This window comes from Leptodactylus fuscus, chromosome 4 (assembly GCF_031893055.1).
Source record: "Leptodactylus fuscus isolate aLepFus1 chromosome 4, aLepFus1.hap2, whole genome shotgun sequence".
Lineage (NCBI taxonomy): Eukaryota > Metazoa > Chordata > Amphibia > Anura > Leptodactylidae > Leptodactylus > Leptodactylus fuscus.
In genome coordinates, this window is record NC_134268.1 from 180103028 (window position 1) to 180123988 (window position 20961).

A 20961-nucleotide genomic window follows, 5' to 3' on the forward strand; every position below is an offset into this window, starting at 1 on the left:
CTGTTTGCTCTATTTCTTTCGGAAGACACCTCTGACTCCTAGCCAGAGTTCCAGCCAGGCACATTGGCAGCAACTACTATGCAGGAGCTTGCACGTGCTGTTTGTGATACTCTTCAAATAATGGAGAACTCTAGGGCTGTTGCTCAGGAGGATGCTCCTCCTGCTTGCTCTATTTTTTCTGAAGACGGTTCTGACTCCTAGCCGGAGTTCCAGCCAGGCACATTGGTAGCAACTAATATGCAGGAGCTTGCCTGTGCAGTTTGTGATACTCTTCAGATACGGAGGGCTGTTGGCTTCATCCGGTCTGTCCCCTTCTTCTGTCTTCCTTCTTTCTTCTTCTGTTCCTTAGCTGCTATGGACTCCTAGTATATCTTCTCTTCTCAGCTTATGTGTGTCTGCTTCCGTAATATATTACTGTGTATTATCCTGTATCTGTATTATCCAGGCTGCTGTAACACACTGAAATTTCCCCACTGTGGGACTATTAAAGGATTATCTTATCTTATCTCAAATTCAATAGAATTAAGGTAATACTTCTACATAGACTATGGAAGTTTTAATGGGACAGGGCACATGGCTTCCAGTTCACACCAAGTGTGCTAGAGAATCTGAATATACGTATAATGAAGAAATGTATGAACTAGAAATGATGTACTTACATATGAACTCAATTTATTGGTGGCTTGAATACACCCCAAGCTTTCACCAGGATAGAAGGGAACCATCAGGTATACCACAGGATCAAGCTGAGAAAAATATACAATAAAATAAGTATTTTTGAAATACTTGAAAACAGTTATCACACGTAACAGTTATTCTAATATTAAGCTTTGCCAAAATTAAAATGCTATACCATTGAACTCTAACTGCTGTCAATTTTTTAGTTTACACAAATTGAAACACAATTTGAATTTAAAAAAAAAAAAAAAAAAAAAAACAAAACCACTTTATACCCCACATTCATAAATTTTCTTAGATTTTAACACAGATACCTGGCACGATATGAAACACCAATGCCCAACACTTAATATTAAAATTTTCGCCAACTGGGCTTGTTCAGGCTTTAAGCTTGACAGATTCAGGCCACTATATCTTAATGTCTCTACATGCTGCTAAGCATGACTGAGGTAGGGTGAGGTCTGACTATACCACACACTGAGAGCCTTTGTCTGGAGCTGCTAGAACTGGGGAGATGCCCCATTCCTTTATATGTTTGGCAGAAATGAAATGGGAGAAAGGAGAAAAGAACATCCCGGAGTCTGCTGCAACTCTTTAAAGAGAATTAAAGAGCAGAGGGACATACTTACCTTGCAAAAAAACAAGTAAAGCAGCTTCATAATCCCAGATTCCTCCTTTTGTTGCAACCAAGCCTTGTGATACTTTGATGCCCTCACAATGACTTGTTCTTCTGTATCCATGCCTACTGAATAGCCCTAAAACACAAAAAGTTACAAAAATGATATACTACACGGCTTATACATTCAAATAAACTTTTGTAGTACAATTGTGTGAATATAATAGTTCTTGATATTGCATATCAGGATTAGCATTTTATTTGTATAATATAACTGCTTATAGATGCCATAATCTGTCAGTAATGCCTTCAATCAGAATCCGCTTTGAGGCTGAGGCCTCAACCTTGCAGGAACGCAGCTTTTGTTGTGGTTTTTTGAGCCAAAGCCAAGAACGGAAACAAAATCGAGACTAAATAAGACGATCTTATGTTTCTACCTTTTGCTCAATCAACTCCTGGCTTTGACTCAAAAACTGCAGCACAATCTGCAACAACAACAACGAAAAAAATAGCTGTGTTTTTGCAATGTGAAGCTTTAGCCTGAATGTGGGCATTAAGTACGTGCGATCCACCTCCCTCCCAATGCCAGCACCCCTTTCTTACTTTACAATGCAGGAGAAAGTCTCATGCACTAAGAATAGAGCAGCTGGCTGGCTATGACATGTTTTGGGTTTGTTTGTTTTTTTTAACACAAAACATAGTATAGTCTCGAAAAAAAAAATAAAAAAATAGTTTTGCTAAACAGAGGTAAAAAAACAATGTGAATGTTTTCTTCGACAATTTTATAAATCCTAACACAAGTTAATATAGGAATAACATAAGGAAATATTTACTATACCTTCAGTAAGATTTTTTGGCTCTGGACTTCTGTGCAGACCAAAGGACGTTTACTGCTAAGTTCCTTCAGTGGTTCAGCATCGAACAACATCCTCTCTATACTACCAGACAGAAGACCTCCGGAATTCTAGGAGACAGAAAGCAGGCCTAGGTATTACCATCTATATCACAACCACGAGGTCTCCATGGAAGTGCTTACTTAGACTTACCATGTAGCTTGTTATTCCTACATCTGAGTACAGCAAAGGAAGCTCAGGAAACCAATTCTGGACCAAATTGCTTAATATTGCCTAAAGTGATAAAAAAAAAATCCATAACATTAACTTGTGTAGATGAATAAAGGAAACTTCAACTGCAATTTAACCAAATCTTTCCCACCAACCTTCTAAACAATCCCACTTTAAATACATCCATCACGGTTATTCCAATTGTTATTCCAATGTATATGTTGTAGAAAATCATATACATTGGAATAAGGCCTAGTAGTGACGATTAGTCTTCCATTTGGTCACCAACAGCTTGAAGGGGTTGGCCACTTTCAGACCAATATTGACAAACAAATGTACAATAAAAAGATATACAATTTTCCAATATACTTTCTGTATCAGTTCCTCACGGTTTTCTAGATCTCTGCTTTCTGTTATTCATTCTGTTACTTCTAGAGGATAAAACTCTGACCATGGTCATGTGATATACGGTCTATGGTCATGTGACTAGCACACAGGTGCCGCTCGTTATAGTCACAACACAGTAATCAGACATCTGCCTGGTAATCAGCTGTGCACCTGTGTGCTAGTCACATGACCATGGACCGTAAATCACATGACCATGGTCAGAGTTTTATCCTCGAGAAGTAACAGAATGAATGACAGCGAGCAGAGATCTAGAAAACTGTGAGGAATTGATACAGAAAGTATATTGGAAAATTGTATATCTTTTTATTGTACATTTGTTTGTCAATATTGGTCTGAAGGTGGCCAATCCCTTTAATGATTTATGCTGTAATAGAATGAACTGGACAAATAGATTAGAAAAAAAGGTTCCACTAAAACTCACATATTCATCTTGTTCACGTTCTATCTCACTGAATATCTTGTTCCTGATGGTTGCCATTTCCTGTTTCACTTCACTGTGAGCAGTCGCGTTGTATTCATCAGACTGCAAAATCGTTAAATTTTTTGTCAATTTTAACTATTGACATATTAAGACAAAACACCAACTGCAATCTACAAAGTTAGGCACCGTTCAGATCACATGTTTTACACCCAAGTAGTATTGCATCTGAGAAAATAAGGGTCAGTTCACACGTGAACTGCCCGCGCGGGTTTTGACACCGAGAGAGACGCGGTGAGCCAAATGAATGAGCCGACATAGGAGGGAGCTGCCGGGGGCGGAAGCCACACGGCTTCCGCCTGAAGAAAGGGCATGTCGTTTCTTCTCTCCGCTAGCGGCAGCCCGCTGCTAGCGGGAAAGAAAAGCCCGGTGGTCTACATAGACCACCATTGTAAAGGGGTGGATTTTGAAGCGAAATCTGCTGTCAAAATCCGCCCCTTTGCCTACGTGTGAACTAGCCCTAAAACTTCAAGCTGCCACTGATGTTCGAGGGCGCAATACATGGTATTAAGAACTGGGGATGTGAACTTTTGCACAGGGTCATTTTGATGTTTTTGGTTGTCAGAGAAAACACAGAAGTTTGACAATAAATAAACCCAACCACTAACCATGAGTGGAGAAAAAGGTTTTGTGTTATCATTCATATTCTCTCAAAAAAGGCCAAAAAAAACTAAAAAAAAATCTGCCAGGGTATGTAAACATTTTAGCACAACCGTACAGATACAGCAATTGCCAAAAACAAATTGTGTTTTAACTAGTGAATTCTGTTCCAACTGATATACAACACGAGCAGCACATGTAACAGTGATACAGCTATTAGAAGTGACCCCCCCCCCCCCCCCAACTTTAGCAGTTGCCATCTCTGTATATACTGGGAATATAGGGTGAATATGGAGCGCATCTCCCAAACAGAACTACCGTATATACTCGAGTATAAGTCGAGTTTTTCAGCACAGTTTTTGTGCTGAAAAAGTGCTCCTCGGCTTATATTCAGGTCATTACGGTAATTTTCTGCTAGCAGGCCAGGATAGCAGACCCCGCCCCCCCACCGCTCCATCACACGCCGGGTGACGTGGCCACGTAAGCTCAGGCCCGCACCCGGCGTGTGGCTGCTTCCTGGCCTGATAGTAGAAGTACCGTAAGTACTTCTGCAGATTTTAATGTACAGCATCGCCGCGCTCCTGGAAGGAGCGTGGTGATGCTGTGGGCCCCGGCACCCGCCCCGGTGTCTGGATGCCCGGTCTGTAAATGCAATGGCGCCGCTCTGCAGAGCGGTCGCCATAGAAACCGGCACCTCCGCTGTATTGCTTACAGCAGAGATGCTGAAGCTTATGCCTGCGATCTCTGATTGTAGGCAAAAGCTATGGCATCTCCGCTATAAGCGTTGCAGCGGAGGTGCCCTCCAGAGATGTCCTCCCCCTCCGGAGATGTCCTCCCCCCATTTCTGCCTTCCCCATACCTTTAAAGTTGCAGGCCGGCTCCTGCGCAGCGAGCTCGCAGGAGCTGACCTGTTCCGACGACAGACGGGAGCCTAATGAAGGCTCCCAGGCCTGTCATCGCTATATTACTATTACGGCTGGTCTATGACCAGCCGTAATAGTAATGTAGAGATTCTCCCATAGACGGCAATACACTTGTATTGCCGTCTATGGGACTTGCAATCAAATGACCGGAGGTTCAAGTCCCCCAGGGGGGGCTAAAAAAATTGTAAAAAAAAAAAAAAAAAAAAATTAAAACAAAATATATATAATAAAATAAAAGTTCTAAATCACTCCTTTCCCTAGAATACATATAAAGGCGGGTTCACAGCACCTGATCTCTGTTATGCAGGTTTCCGTTTTCTGTCGGCAGAGGACAGAAACAGACATTCAGTGTCTGTCAGTGAGCGTCTTCTGCTGCCCATGGCGAAACCGTTATGCATAACGGAGATTGGGTGCTAGTGTGAACCTGCCCTCAAAGTAGAAAATGACTGTGACACACATACACATTAGATATTCCTGTGTCAGAAAGTGCCCAGTCTACTGAATATAGGGTACCTGTAGTGCTTCTATTCCGTCTGGAAGGGGTTAATAGGCGCAATGCAGATACCCTATATTCAGCCAGACTGAATTCCAACTGGGGGTAAAAAACCCAGTCCTCAAGCTCAGGGAAGGGGCAGACAGACAACCAAAACACCCCCTCCCCTTCCCCAGCATTTACTGCACCCAAGAACTCGGCCATCTTAATTTTTGAAATTTTCCAGTAGCTGCTGCATTTCCCCCTAGGCTTATACTCGAGTCAATAAGTTTTCCCAGTTTTTTGTGGTAAAATTAGGGGGGGTCGGCTTATACTCGAATATATACGGTAAGTTACAGTGTTGATAGGGAAAACTTTAGAACCTGTAAAAGGTTAATAGAGTATATTACAAAAATATTGAGAAACCCCTCCCTACACAATAGCAAAAAAGTGAAACTACAGGAATCTATCATACATGAATATTGCAGTTCAATTGGGAGACGGCATATTATAGAGCAGGAGGAGATGAGTAGATATTTAGATTTCTACTTCCTTTATGTCGAGAAGTCAAGGAGGCGGTCCTATCAGTGACTGACAGTTTTCCCCTCTATGACTTTGCATAGAGATAGCTGTTAATAACTGATAGGACCGCCTCCTTGACTTCTTAGCATAGAAAGAGCTGAGATTTTAATACATCAGTGATAAGCTATAGCAAATCTTTTCCAACACACTTTATCTCAATCTGTTCAGATTATCCTGCTCTAGAACATACTGTATTTTACCATATTGAATTTTTTTTTTTTAATGTAGATTTTGAGCCCCATATAGGGATCATAATGTACTTTTTTTTTTTCCCAATCAGTATGTCTTTGTAGAATGGGAGGAAATCCACGGAAACAACATACAAACTCATTGCAGATGTTGTCCTTGGCAGGATTAGAACCCAGAACTCCAGCGTTGCAAGGCTGCAGTGCTAACCATTGAGCCACTGTGTTGCCCCTATCATATTGAAATTTAAACAAAAAAAAACATATTGCTTGCCATATGAATTCCTCCACCTCTCCAGCGCCAAAGTTCTGCTTCTATTGACCTGTCCTGCAGCAATGACATACTGTACAGCTGTTAGCGGTGACACATATGTCTCATGAGAGTGCAGAGGGCAATAATAGGCTGCAGCAGTCAAGTGTGCATGTATGGTATTCCATTATTGTAGGACATGACTGGATTACACAGAACAAGGCGGCTCTTTTGTTAAGAATAAAGAAAATAAAGATAAACATAATACCTCTTCCATGGTGCTGCTCACATGCAGTTTCCATCTCAGCTCTGCCTTCAAACTCTTAATACTCTTCTTGACCGTCAATAAATTGTCCACATTTGGGTTTTTATTAATCCATTCAGACATGTTCTTTTTGAACTAAAACATGACAGACATTAGAACGAATTACACATTGACTGTTAAACAGGTAAATAGTAGGATATTTCACAATGCATATTTTTTGAAGCAATTGAATTAAAGTTTTTATGCACAAGCTAGGAAATAAACTATAAAATTTAATGTTTTCCTTTGTTGACCACTTGAGGGAACAACGCGCAAAATTACAGCAAGGTGCATCGGGTAAAGCAACACAATTTATTGTTACCGTAAATGTGAGAGGGGAACACTACCTACTAGTAACCTTCTTTTCTTATTTTACACCACCCCCTACATACACTGATAGAGAAGACTGCATATACTGTATAAGCAGCTTCAAAGACTGTACTCAGATTGAAACCGGTCTGTGCACATCATTTTACATATTCTGACGCAACTTAATTTTTTTTTGCCCCTACTGTTGTCAAGCAATTGATGTCATTACTTTCAGGGACTGATACACTGTCTACCAATAAGTATTTGGACAGCTGTGGTAGAATAGAAAACATTTATTCCTATTCAATAGCTGGTAGAGCCTCCACGAGCGGCAATTGCAGCCTCAACCCTCCGGGGCATGTATTCCACAAGTCCTTGTATGATATTGCAAACACACAATATTTTTGAAACTGATGAGATAACATTATTTCATTGTCAGAATAAAATAAGATTTTTTCTGCCTTGGCATAAAGATACGTGTACAGAAAAAGGGGGCGTTCACACTACCGTCGGTGTCCGACATGTAGTGTCCGCTCCTAGTGTCCGCTCAAAATCTGTCACGGACACTAGGAGCGGACACTAGATGTGTCCGTGACACCTGTCATTCAAATGAATGGGCATCGGGTGCGTTCTTTTGCACTCCGTGCCCGTCCTTCCCTGTCCGCAAGAGAAGATGTCCGACTTCTCAAGCGGACAGAGGAACCCTGCATGCAGGGCTTTTCTGTCCGCTTGAGAAGTCGGACATCTTCTCTTGCGGACAGGGAAGGACGGGCACGGAGTGCAAAAGAACGCACCCGATGCCCATTCATTTGAATGACAGGTGTCACGGACACATCTAGTGTCCGCTCCTAGTGTCCGTGACAGATTTTGAGCGGACACTAGGAGCGGACACTACATGTCGGACACCGACGGTAGTGTGAACGCTCCCAAAGCATGTATAAATCAACGGGGTGCTCAATCAAGCCCTCAACAACCCTTAACCCCTTAGTGACCAGCCTGTTTTGGACCTTAATGACCAAGCCAAATTTTTGAAATTTGCCCTGTGTGACTTTATCAGTGAATAATTCTTTAACAGTATATTGCATCCAAGCGATTCTGATATTGTTTTTTCGTGACATGTTGTACTTTACTGAGAAGGTAAAATTAGACTGATATAACTTGTGTAAATTTATTAAAAAACTCGCAAATGCTGAAAATTTTGAAAATTTTTCAATGTTTTCCATTTTTAGCTGCGATATCTCACATATACACAATAATACAGGGCAAAAAAGTTAGTAGTTATATATTTCCAAATGTTCCTTTTGTGTTTCAAGCATATTTGAGATAATTTTAGCATATTTGAGTAACTTAGACAATTTACAAGTTTATCAAGTTTATAAGCAAATTTTGGAAATTTTGAGTGTGTGATTTTTTCCTGTACCAAGCTATGTTTGCAGACAGGAATAGGTGGCATAATGACAGAAACTCCCATTAAATGACCCAATTTGGAAAACTAGACCCCTTCAGGTATTCTTTGAGGGGTATAGTGAGCATTTTGATCAAACAAATATTGTTTTGCAAGAATTATTACAAATGACAAAAAAAATTTCATTTTCATTTTCTTCAAATATGTGTAATTTTAAAGCCAGTTTTTTTGCACACAACACATCAAAAAGAAGAAACACACCCCAAAATATATCACCCCACTTCTCCCGTGTTAAAAAATGTTCACTTTGTGGCCTTAGTCCTATGTACGCACATACAGTAGGGCCTAAGAGGTCGGGAGGGCCAAATGGATTTCAAAACACAAATTTTGCTTGCAGATATTTTAGGCCCATTGCACATTCAAACAAGATTTGAGTTACCAAAGCATTTGAAAACACCCATAAATGACACCATTTTATAAACTAGACCCCTTAGGGTATTCATTGAGGGGTATAGAGAGTACTTTGACCCTATAAGTTTTGAGAAAATTTGCGTCAAACAAAAAAAATTTCATATTTTTTACACAAGTGTCATTTTATAGGCCGTTTTTTTTGCACATAACACAAGAAAATGAAAACACCCCAAAATAGATTACCCCATTTCTCCCGTGGTCAAAAATCTACACTTTGTGGCCTTAATCCCATGTACGGATGCACAGTAGGGCCCAAAAAGAAGGGAGCACCAACTGAATTTCAAGACACAATTTTTGCTTCTAAATGTTTCAGGCCCATTGCTCATTTAAACAAGATTTGAGTTACCAAAATAATTGAAAACCCCAATAAATGACCCCATTTTATAAAATAGACCCCTTGAGGTATTCATTGAGGGGTATAGTGAGTATTTTGACCCCATAGGTTTTAAAAGAATTTGCGTCAAACAAAAAATTCTCATATTTTTTACACAAAAGAGTAATTTTAAAGGCAGTTTTTTTGCACATAACACATGAAAATGAAGAAAAACACCCCAAAACAGATGGCCCCATTTCTCCCGTGTTCAAAAATGTACACTTTGTGGCCTTAATTCTATGTACGGACGCACGGTAGGGCCCAAAAAGAAGGGATCACCAACTGGATTTCAAGACACAAATTTTGCTTGCAGATATTTCAGGCCCATTGAACATTCAAACAAGATTTGAGATACCAAAACAATTGAAACCCCCCATAAATGACCCCATTTTATAAACTAGACCCCTTAAGGTATTCATTGAGGGGTATAGTGAACATTTTGACCCTACAGCCGTTTCACAGATTTTACTAACTTAGGGATGTGTAGGTTAAAAATTAGTAAAATGTCCATTTATCCCCAAAGTTTTCATTTTCACAAGGGGTTAAAGGAGAGAAAGCCCCCACAGTTTGTTACACAATTTCTCCTGAACACGGCAATACCCCATATGTGGCCATAATCTGCTGTATGGGTACATGGTGGGGCTCAGAATGGAATGAGCGCTAATTGGATTTTGGAGGGCAGATGTTGCTGGAATAGTTTTCAGGTGCCATGTCGCATTTGCTGAACCCCTAAAGTACCAATACAATGGAAACCCCTCAAATGTGACCCCATTTTAAAAACTACACCCATCAAAGAATGTATCAAGGGGTATTATCATTTTGAGCCTAAAAATGCTTCCCAAAAATTAATGTACAAAATGAAAATTGAAATTTTTAAAGAAATATGCCATTTCGGTGCCCAATACGTTGCACCCACTTTGTGTTGTCAGAGACCTGCACTCCTAAAACTATTAAGGGGCCATCCCGAGGGGCAAAAAATTATATATGTGGGTGTAAACTGCTGCTTGGGAACACAGCAGGGCTCAAAAGGGAAGGGGCAGTGCGCTTTTTAGCTATTGGGGTACAGTGTTAGAGGGACTTTCGGGGCGCCATGTTGCTTTTGCAGAGCCCTGGAGGTGCCAGTAAACTGGAATTCGCCAAGAAGTGACCCCATTTTGTAGGGGAAATTTTAGGGTCTCAGCAAATATGACATGGTGTCCAAAAACCAACAATCTAAATCTGCACTCCAAAAGCACATAGCGCTCCTTCACATCTGCGCCCTGCTGTGTACCCAAATGGCGGTGTATGCCCACATGTATGACACTGGTGTACCCCGGATAACAGACTTAAAGAGGACCTTTCACCACTTTTGGGCACAGGCAGTTCTATATACTGCCAGAAAGCTGACAGTGCGCTGAATTCAGCTCACTGTCGGCTTTCCCGATCTGTGCCCGGTGTGAAGAGCTTACGGCCCAGTACCGTAGCTCTTCTATGGTCAGAAGGGCGTTTCTGACCATTAGCCAGGAACGTCCTTCTGCCTCGTGGCGCCAATCGCGCTGTGCTGTGGAGCGGGGAGGAACGCCCCCTGCCTCTGCTCACACAGCTTGTCCATAGACTAGCATTATCAGGAGAGGGAGGGGGAGTTCCTCCCGGCTCCACAGTACAGCGCGATTGGCGCCGCGAGGCAGAAGGACGTCTCTGGCTAATGGTCAGAAACGCCCTTCTGACTGTAAAGCGCTACGGTACCGGGACCGATAGCGCTTTACACCGGGCACGGATCGGGAAAGCCGACAGTGCGCTGAATTCAGCGCACTGTCAGCTTTCTGGCAGTATATAACACTGCCTGTGCCCAGATATGGTGAAAGGTCCTCTTTAATGCCATATGTAGGTAGAATCGGCTGTTTGGACACAGCCGGGCACAGAAGGAAAGGAGCGCTATATTGGTTTTTGGAGCACAGTTTGGTTTTAGGACACCATGCCACTTTTGCAAAGCCCCTGAAGTGGAATCTGCAGACATGTCACCCCATTTTGGACACTACCCCACTGATGGCATTTATCAAGCGGTGTAGCGAGCATTTTAACCCTTGAGGGTTGCATTTATTTGGTTTCCAGAAATGAAATTGCGGCTGATAATGAGAAGTTAAAAATGAAGTTTTCCAGAGATTCGCCATTTCAGTATCTGATATGTTGTGCCCAACTTATGTCAGCAGAGATACACACTCCAAAAACTGGTAAGTGGGTATCCCGGGCACAACAGCTTTCAGAGCGTTCATCTCTGATACGAGTCGGACACAACATATTACGCACTGAAATGACCGATTCTTGGAAAAATTGGCATTTTCACTTCTCACAATCAGCTTTGTATTCATTTATGGATAATATGTTATAGCAACACTTGGGGGTTAAAAATGCTCTCTGTACCCCTGGATAAATCCTTCAGGGGTGTAGTTTCCAAAATAAGGTCACATATCAGGGGATTCCACTTTACTGGTGCTTCAGCTCTGCAAAAGCGTCATGGCATCCAAAAACCAAACCGTCTGTGCTCCAAAAACCCAATAACCGTTCTTTTCCCTTCTGTGTCCGGCTGTGCCCTAATATCAGTTTATACCCACATATGACATTATGTCCGTTATCCTGGGTACACCAGTGTCATACATGTGTCATACATGTGGCATAAACTGCAGTTTGGGCGCACAGCAGGGCGCAGAAGGGAAGGAGCGCTATGCGACTTTTAGAGTACAGATTCAGATGTTTGGTATCCGGACGCCATGTCATGTTTGTAGAGCCTATAACGTACCAGAAAACTGGATTCCCCAAAGGAGTCACCCCATTTTGAAAACTGCACCCCTGAAAGAATATATCAGGGGGTGTAGTGAGTATTAGTACCCCGGACGTGATTGCAGAGGGGATGGCGAAGGGGAATATATAAGCGGTGTGGAGAACATTGCAAACACCACATTCCCTACTATGTCCCATGATTGGGGGAGTCACTCTGGGGGTCACTTAGGGGGTCACTTCCGGTGTCTTTTCCCTCGTAAGCTGTAAATCTGGGGTGTCCGCTGATATTCACTCGCACAGCTTATATATTCCCTACCTGACGCAGCCAGTTGTATTCTAATGATTTGGCGATTTTGGGGTTGTTTGTCTTCACATTACTAGATGCTATATTTTCTTTATTTTTCTGGTGACGTGGCCATATAAGGGCTTGTTGTTTGCGGGATGTGATGCATTTTGTAATGACACCATTTTTGGGTGCCTACAACTTACATTTTATTAACCCTTTTTTGCAGGATTTTTTAAAGAAAAATCAATTCTGGCATTGCATTCTACCTTTTAAATTTTTCGCCATGCAGCGTACAATATAAGTAACATGTTCCCTTTATTCTACGGGTCGGTACGGTTACGGCGATACCTCATTTATAGTATTTTTTTATGCGATACTAATTCTGTAGAATAAAAACACATTTAGGGACATAAATCAATGTTTTTTGAATCGCCATCTTCTGAGAAGCGTAACATTTTTGATTTTTCGGTTGACAGTGTTGGTTGAGGGCTTATTTTTTGCGGGACAATGTGCGCTTTTTATTGGTACTGTTGTGGGGTGTATATGACTTTTTGATCACTTTTTATAGCATATTTTGTAAGGTGAGATGGTGAAAAATCACTACTTCCGGCGGGTTTTTTCCGGGTTTTTTTTTCCGACGTTCACCGTATAAATTAAATATTGTTGGAGTTTTATTGTTCAGATTGTTACGGACGCGACGATACCAAATATGTATTGTTTTTATTAAGTTTTAGGTTTTTTTTAATATAATTCATTTTTTATAGAAGAAAAGGAAATTTTGGGGCTTTATAAGTTTATTCATTTTTATCAGACACTTTATTTATTTATTTTTCACTTTTTATTTTTTACTTTTACACTTTTTACTTTAGGACACTTGGATTAGTGATGCTTTGATAAAAGCATCACTAATTCTCTATCAGACGCTGCAGGACACAGCTCTCAGTGTCTTGCAGCGTCTGGAGGAAGTCAGACGCAGGGGCTGCCTGCGTCTGACTTCCTCTTACCCTGGGCAGGATCAACCAGGTATTGTTGGTCTCTTGGAGCTTGGGGTCACTGGCCAGACCCCAGGCTCCATGTTAGAGACATTGGCACCCCTCGATCTCGCCGCGGGGGGTGCCGATTCGGCCGGCACCGTCACGGAACCGCTTCAGTTCCGTGATCATGTTTGATCACGGAACTGAAGGGGTTAAAACCCCCCGATCGAAGCCCCCTCCGATGGGGGGTAATGGAGCAGGGTCTTAGCTGTCAGATACAGCTAAGATCCGCTCCAATTACATCGGCACTGACAGGGAATCCTTCCCTGACTGCCCGACGTAATTTTACTATAGGGCAGTCAGGAAGGACCTGTCAGTGCCGACGTAATTTTACTATGGGCCGGTCGTTAAGGGGTTAAGGTATTTCTGATGCCCCCAAGATGTGCCAAATCAGCAGTCCGACATGTTTTTGCCTGACTGCTGATTTGGCATATGATAACGTACATTCACTGACACCTTATTAGTAAGTCTTGAAACGCCACAAAAAAGACAGATAAAATATAATTTGGATCACAGAAGTTAGTTCACACCAAGTTCTTACACTGAACATGTCATGAACCTGAATCTTATCCTAAGCAGACAGATCTAAGATCTTATATGTCTAAGGTTTCCTTCCCAGAATACGCTTAAAAAAATGCAGAGATAAAAGTCTTGCAAGTAGGAGTTTTCTCTCCGCATTTTTAGGGTGGAAACCCAGTGGACCCCATTATGGTTCATAGGGTACCCGCTTTTTAAGCGGAGTGGGTTTCTGTTTTTCGGGTCCCCACGTGGACCTGAAAAAAGGAAGCCCAAATGGAGATGTGAACCTAGCGTCAGAGAGCCTTCAGGAATATTATATTTCATTGTAGTGTTATGTCACAATTTATTGTTCCTAGTACAACTACTTTAGTGTAGTATAGCCACGAGGGTTTCTAAAGCATGTAAATGTTTACTTAAGCTAGAACACTACTCACACCCTGGTAGAAAGAGTAAGATTTATTTACGGATTATTGGACAGCCTATAAGGATGCAGCGGTGCTTTTTGATTCTTTGTACGAGGACCATGCTTATCAGTTTGTAACTATAAAGGAACCCTAAAGAGCATGAAGGGGCTGAGCGGAATTCTGCTGGCTGCTTAAATGATTTATTGTCTCATTCTGTGTATTATCAGCTTATTACTTACAACTTAAAAGTGTTTTAAAAAAAAAAAAAACCAACAACAAAAAAAAAAGTAACAGCAGCAATTATTTGAGTGTCTATTCTATGGCCCTCCTCACTTCATAGACTAATATGGAGAGTAACTTATTAAAGAAACATATTTCTTTAATATATTACAACGTTTCTAATTTTCCCCTGTACTGCCGGTATTTCTGAAAAATTGTTTAGAACTGGAGGTTTTCATGTTATAATCTCATTGAAAACTTATAAAAAAAAAAAAAAAAAAATACCGTTGCCGATGCTCTGGTTTTCTCCCAGCACGGTCCCATCCTGCTGAAATGTCTCACTATCTGTGGCGTCACAGGTCCCATCTAGCGGAAGTCTCCACCGCACGTGACCACTGAAGCCAGTCAGCAGCCTCAGCAGTCGCATGTAGCAGAGACTTCCGCTGGAAGACAATGGACAAGCCAAAGAATAAAAAATGGGGCTGATGCAGAATAGGGAATTTTTTTCAACCACTTCAAGTGTCTTCTTTTGCACTTTGCCACAACACTTACCTCAACACTGGCCACATATTTTGACTGCAAAGCGGAGATGAGACAGGTCTCTTCGAAGATCAGCTTTACTACTCTGTTATATGCATTTCTGATTATTTTACGGTCATTCTCATCTGGTTCCTGTAGTTAATGGTAAAAAGTAAAGGAATGATTGCCAATCATGATCTTTTTTTCCATAAAAACATACCTTAAAAAACGTACCTAATCTTTCAACAAACTGTGCATAAATCAACAGAGTCTGTGTACGAGTAATATTATTTCTGACCATTACATGACATATACTTTTAGAAACGTTGCAATTTTCCTCTCTACAGGCTCCATTTCTACATCTCATCACATAGGTGTAACAGAAGCAGTAATATTACATACCACAAGAGAAATTTCCAACTCCTTAGAAACGCTGTAGTCAACTTTCTCCAGGATTTTATCAATGTCCAGCTCAATGTCAGAAGACCCACATGAGTCGTTTGACTTTAGGTTAAAGAACTTTAGGAAAAAATAGTAGAAGTTGCTGTAACTAGACAGTTGCAAAGATATACCAACAAAACAGTAATGAATATTAATGCTACATATACTAGGTGGTCAGTCAGTAATATAAGCTATGTCTTTAGGGGGAGGGATACATGAACTGTGCTTTGGAATAGGCAGCAGATTATATGATCATAGCTGGGTGGTTTTGCATAAAAATAAAATCATGATTTTTATGAAACTAGAGCTATAAAAGTAGAATAAGACATATTTGGAATGTGGAGAAACCGCCCTACAAGGTACTGTTATTACTTTGACACCGATATTCCACTTAACTGACTGCACTGAATCCTTTAAGGACGCAGGGTAGTTTGTATGTTATGCTCGGCAACTTTTTTCATATTTTCCCTACCAGTTTTCCAAAATTCACATTTTTTTTATTATTATTTTGTGGACATAGCTATGTGAGGACTTATTCTTTGCGAGCACTTTTTTTCACAGTGCAACGGTCTGAAATAGACCAAAAAACAAAGAAACACAAGACAGGGATACACGAATAAACAAACAAAATAAAACATCTTTGGACCGCCAGGGAGTCTCAGGACGGTCCGGCCATATAAGGTGCTAAAGGGGAGAAGAAGAATGAATAAAGAAATAGGTAGAACCAGGAGAATAACAAGAGAAAGGAGAGAAAAAAAAAACAAAGGGAGGAGGTGCAGTTAGGGAAGTGCGAATAGGGGTTGAGCGAAAGACAAACCAACTAGGAGGTCCACACTCGACGGAGCGTAAAACCAAGGATACCAAGGAGCAAAATTCAACAAAATTGCGGGAGAAAGGGTACATCCGCCCGTGACAACCACAGACAGAATACACCACGAAAGTCTAGGAGGAAGGTCCAGAGCCCAGGAGCATTTGATATTCCCCCGAGTGTTGAAATTCAAACCAATAGCACCAGGTCTCAGTGTAGACTTCAGTTGTGCCATGCAGGAAAGAGGTGAGCTTTTCCATACACGTGATCTCATTGACCTTCAAAATCCAGAGGGAGAGAGGAGGAGGTTCAATTTGCTTCCAGTAGAGCGGAATGCAAGCACAGGCAGTGAGGACCAAGGATCAAAGCAAAGAGCGCTTATAAACTTTCACCGAAGGCTCACAGTGATTGAGGAGGAACAAAGCCGGGCCTAGGTGATGAGGAGTCTCAGTTAGTCGCAAGATGATCAGTTTAACACTGTCCCAGAATGAGGACAATGCAGGGCAGGACCAGAAAACCTGGAGCATATCCCCCTCTACTTGCCCACATCTCCGGGAAAGCAGTGAGACCTGTGGGAAGAATGTGCATAATTTCGTGGGTCCCTGTACCAACAAGACAGGATCTTGTAGCTGGCCGCCTGGTAGGGGGAACTGACAGAAGTCTCGTGTGAGAGGCGAAAAATACACCCCCTCTGGCCCTAGAAGGAAAGAAATAATCTCCCACTTCTGCATAAAACGTTGTACAAACCCCTCAGGTAGGAGTCTATCAGGAGCTTATAGGGAATGAAAGAGAATGGCAGAGGAGGCCATCCTCTACACAAATCCTCTCCAAAGGCATGGGCTCAGACCTAAATTTTGATGGGGCTGGAAGAGAGACAAGCAAACAATGGGGGGGTTGAGGGCCCGGTGTCGTACGTCAACGAGTGGTACTTTCATTTGAACCATTTTGGGGTACATGTAATGTATTGACGAGCTTTTATTTAAGTCTTTTAGGGGTCCATGAGAAATAACACACAATGCTATAATTTCTTTTTGCATTTTGTTTTTACGGTGTTTACTCTGCATGAAAAATAACACGACAGCTTTGTCTGGTGGATCATTACTATTATGGTGATACCATATTTATATTGGTTTCTATTAAGTTTTGCTGCTTTTAAAAATAAAACGTCGCTTTTTAAAAAGTAACAATTTTCCTGGTATCACTGTATTCTGACACCTAGAACTTTTTTAGTGTACCGTAGTACAGTAAAGTAGTGTAGTATAATATTCTGCAGTGTAGTATAGTATGGCACAAAGCAGGAAGGAGTTAAAGATTTTATCTCATCATCTTAATGGTAACAGTCTCTTGTCTTGATCGGTTGACAATGGAAATGACCATGAATGCAGAAACTTTCTATGGTTCAGGACTTGTCAGAAACCCATGATTTCCTTATTGTGGACAGGTTATCAGGCAGGGAAACTACATGCAAGAGAAGATAACCCGGCCACAATAAATCATGACTGGATTTCAGACAAGTGCCAAACCATAGAAAGTTCCTGCATCCCAAATTGTATCCATTGGCAACTTATCAAAATAAAAGGCTGTCACCAAGATGGTTAGAGACAATCTATAAAACTCTGCAAAATGTTTTACTTGTATTTGCTACTAATTTAAAATATGGTTATGCTTATGGGAAAAACCCCTTTAAAGAGGGCCTTTCATCACTTGGGGCACATGCGGTTTTATATACCACTAGAAAGACGACAGTGCGCTGAATTCAGTGCACTATCGTCTTTCCCGTTCTGTGTCCCAGGTGAAGAACTATCGGTGTCGGTACCATAGCTCTTCACTGTCAGAAGGGCATTTGTGACAATCAGTCAGGTACGTCCTTCCTCACAGCAGCACCTATAGCGCTGTCCTGTGTGAGCGGTGAGGAACTGGGGGGCGAGTACTGGGGGGCGTTGCTCCCCGCTCTCACAGTACAGCACTATAGGCGCTGCTGTGAGGAAGGGCGTTCCTGACTGACTGTCAAAAACGCCCTTCTGACAGTGAAGAGCTTCGATACCGACACCGATAGCTCTTCACCAGGGGCACAAAACGGGAAAGCCGATAGTGCGCTGAATTCAGCGCACTGTCGGCTTTCTAGCGGTGTATAAAACCGCATGTGCCCCAAGTGATGAAAAGTCCTCTTTAATAGTTTACAGGATAATCCTGTAAGAATCTGGTTCTTTCACCTGCCTTTTAAGCAAATATAAAGATCTGCAGTTTGATAAGAGGTAAAGCAAATAAGCTCAGACCAGTGCTTAGAACACAGTACTAGTGTAAAGTGTAAAATACACATCTCTATTCTCCTTGCTTAGAGATTAAGAGCTTTGGTTAGCTCAGAAATGCAATAATAAGCAAGGGTTCATGTAACATTATTAGCAAACCTTATTATCAGCAATTACGTAACTGATATACTTCTGGTAAATATACCTTTTCAATGTCAGATAACCACGTGCACAGAAGGTCAAGACTGCCGTCAGTGTCATTTCTGACTATACTGAATGTTTCTAGCTTTGCGTCTTTCCAATTATAAAACTTCTGGAAGGCTGCATCTGAATCTTCACATTCGCAAGATGCTCCATACACATCTTCAAGTGAAGTCAGAATAGTCTGTAAAGAAACCAAAGCACAGATAAAAATACATAGACAGACCATCACAATTAATAACTTTCAATGCAGTTCTATACGCAAAAACTCACACCCTAATAAAGTGGTATATACAAAATTTGAACTTTAAAAAGTTGCATTAAAGGGGTTAGCCAAGCAAAATTGGACAACCCCTTTAACTTTTAAATCAGCCAGAGGGCAATGAAAAAAAAAAAAAAAAAACATACTGACCTGTCCCCAATGCTCTGGTGTCCTCCCGGTTCTTCTGCTATGGCGATTTTTCCCGAGTCTCTTCCTGAGTTCCGCTGAGTTCAGCGGTCACGTGATACTACATTATCTGAGTAATGTAGATTTTGTTTATTAACCACTCAATATATAAATTAATACCTGAAGCTTGGCCAGTCTTGTTTCAAGCGGCATCTGGTCAACCTCAATAACAAAGGTGTCTACAGATGAATTTAGTTTTTCCTTGATTCTGTTCCGTCTGTCAATAAGCAAGTCTAGCTCAACCTGAGGTAACAGAATGAAGAGAATTTTAGAAAATGCATAACAGAAATATCACACCAAAACAGGTTAACAGAGGCTGAACCTACTTCTCTACTTAGTGTGAAAAAACAAACACAAAAACCTGTCCATTATGAAGTAATACAATCTTTTAGGATCAATTCCAAGACAGATTTAAAAAGGATCCTTTTCAAAAAGAAGAAGTCAAGATATCAGTATAAAGACTAATACACAGGAGTAAGGGGTGAAAGAGCTTTACCAAAACTACCGTATTTTTCGGACTATAAGACGCACTTTTTTTCCCCCAAATTTCGGAGGAAAATGAGGGTGCGTCTTATAGTCCGAATATGGGGATTTACAGCATGGCCGCGCTACTGCCACCGCTGGTTTTCTGCAGCGGCAGGAGCGTGACAATACTGCAGGCCCCGGCAGCTAAAACACTTCCTGGCATCCGCCGGTCTATTACAGCAGATGCCGGGGACTGTCTTAGCTGCTGGGGCCTGCAGGTTGCCATGCTCCTGCCGCTGAAGAAAACCAGCAGTGGCAGTAGCGCGGCCATGCTGTAAATCCGCTCCTCCTCCGCAGGTCCCGGCAGTTTAAAGTTATCCCCGGGGCCGGTCCCCACCGGCCCCATACCTTTAGTGATGCAGGCCGGCTCCTGCACGGCGAGGCCGCAGGAGCCGACCTGTTCCGATGACAGCCGGGAGCCTAATGAAGGCTCCCAGGCCTGTCATAGATATATATTACTATCGGGGCTGGTCTATGACACTTCGCGATAGTAATGTATAGAATCTCCCATAGACGGCAATACACTTGTATTGCCGTCTATGGGACTTGCAATCAAATGATTGCAGGTTCAAGCCCCCTAGGCGGGGGATAATAAAATAGTAAAAAAAAAAAAAAAAAACACTTAAAAAAAATATAATAAAAAATAAATAAAAGTTCACCTCCTTTCCCTAGAATACATATAAAAGTATAACATTACTGTGCTAAACCGCCGGGTTTTTCTCACCGTTTTGCCTCTGATTTAAATAAAAGGTGATCTAAGCAATAAACATTCCCCAAAATGGTATAACTAAAAAGTACACCTGGCCCCACAAAAAAAAAAAAAAAAAACGCCCTATACATCCCCGTACAGCTGCAGGGTCACCTGTCAATGTGGCCTTGCAGCTGTTCCAAAACTACAACTCCCATACATTAAATATTTTACCATTTTTTGCCTGAAAATTTTTTTTCCCTATTTTTCTCCTCTAAAAACTGGGTGCGTCTTATAGTCCAGTGCGTCTTATAGTCCCTAAAAATACGGTAGTTTGTTCTATTTGTTCCATGTGTTCTATTATTCCTTTTGTCATTCTTTCATCTGATTTTTTTTTTTTAACTTGTTTGTATTTTGGTGCTTCTATCTTTCGATATCAGACTGGACCTGTTGCTGTCAGGCTTTGGTGACCCACGCTCTCTATCTTAGTCTATGCAGAGCTAAGTGTTCCCCATTGCAGAAATCCCTGCATCATAGAATATTTCACACTCCAAAGGACAGGACAACAGGATCCTATCACAGCATTATAATTAAAGAGGTTGTCCACTTTTATCCACTGAAATTAAGCAAAATGAATGACAGCAAGCAGAAAGCTAGAAAACATTGAGGAATTGATACGGAAAGTGTATTCGAAAATTGTATAATTTTTCACTATCCAAACAATAGTATTCTCTAAGTACTGTCT

General features: G+C 41.4%; 1 protein-coding gene across 1 annotated transcript in view; it reads right to left on the reverse strand.

Moving 5' to 3' along the window:
- The window catches only part of STK31 (serine/threonine kinase 31), a 63542-nt gene that overhangs the window by 17182 nt on the left and 25399 nt on the right, over positions 1-20961 (reverse strand). The window contains exons 10-19 of the mRNA XM_075269834.1: positions 19124-19246; positions 18560-18739; positions 15259-15375; positions 14890-15009; positions 6525-6656; positions 3188-3289; positions 2341-2421; positions 2133-2258; positions 1308-1433; positions 660-746 (exon numbers count right to left, since the gene is read on the reverse strand). Of these exons, the coding sequence (XP_075125935.1) occupies positions 660-746; positions 1308-1433; positions 2133-2258; positions 2341-2421; positions 3188-3289; positions 6525-6656; positions 14890-15009; positions 15259-15375; positions 18560-18739; positions 19124-19246 (1194 nt within the window). The remainder of the gene's footprint in view (positions 1-659; positions 747-1307; positions 1434-2132; positions 2259-2340; positions 2422-3187; positions 3290-6524; positions 6657-14889; positions 15010-15258; positions 15376-18559; positions 18740-19123; positions 19247-20961) is intronic.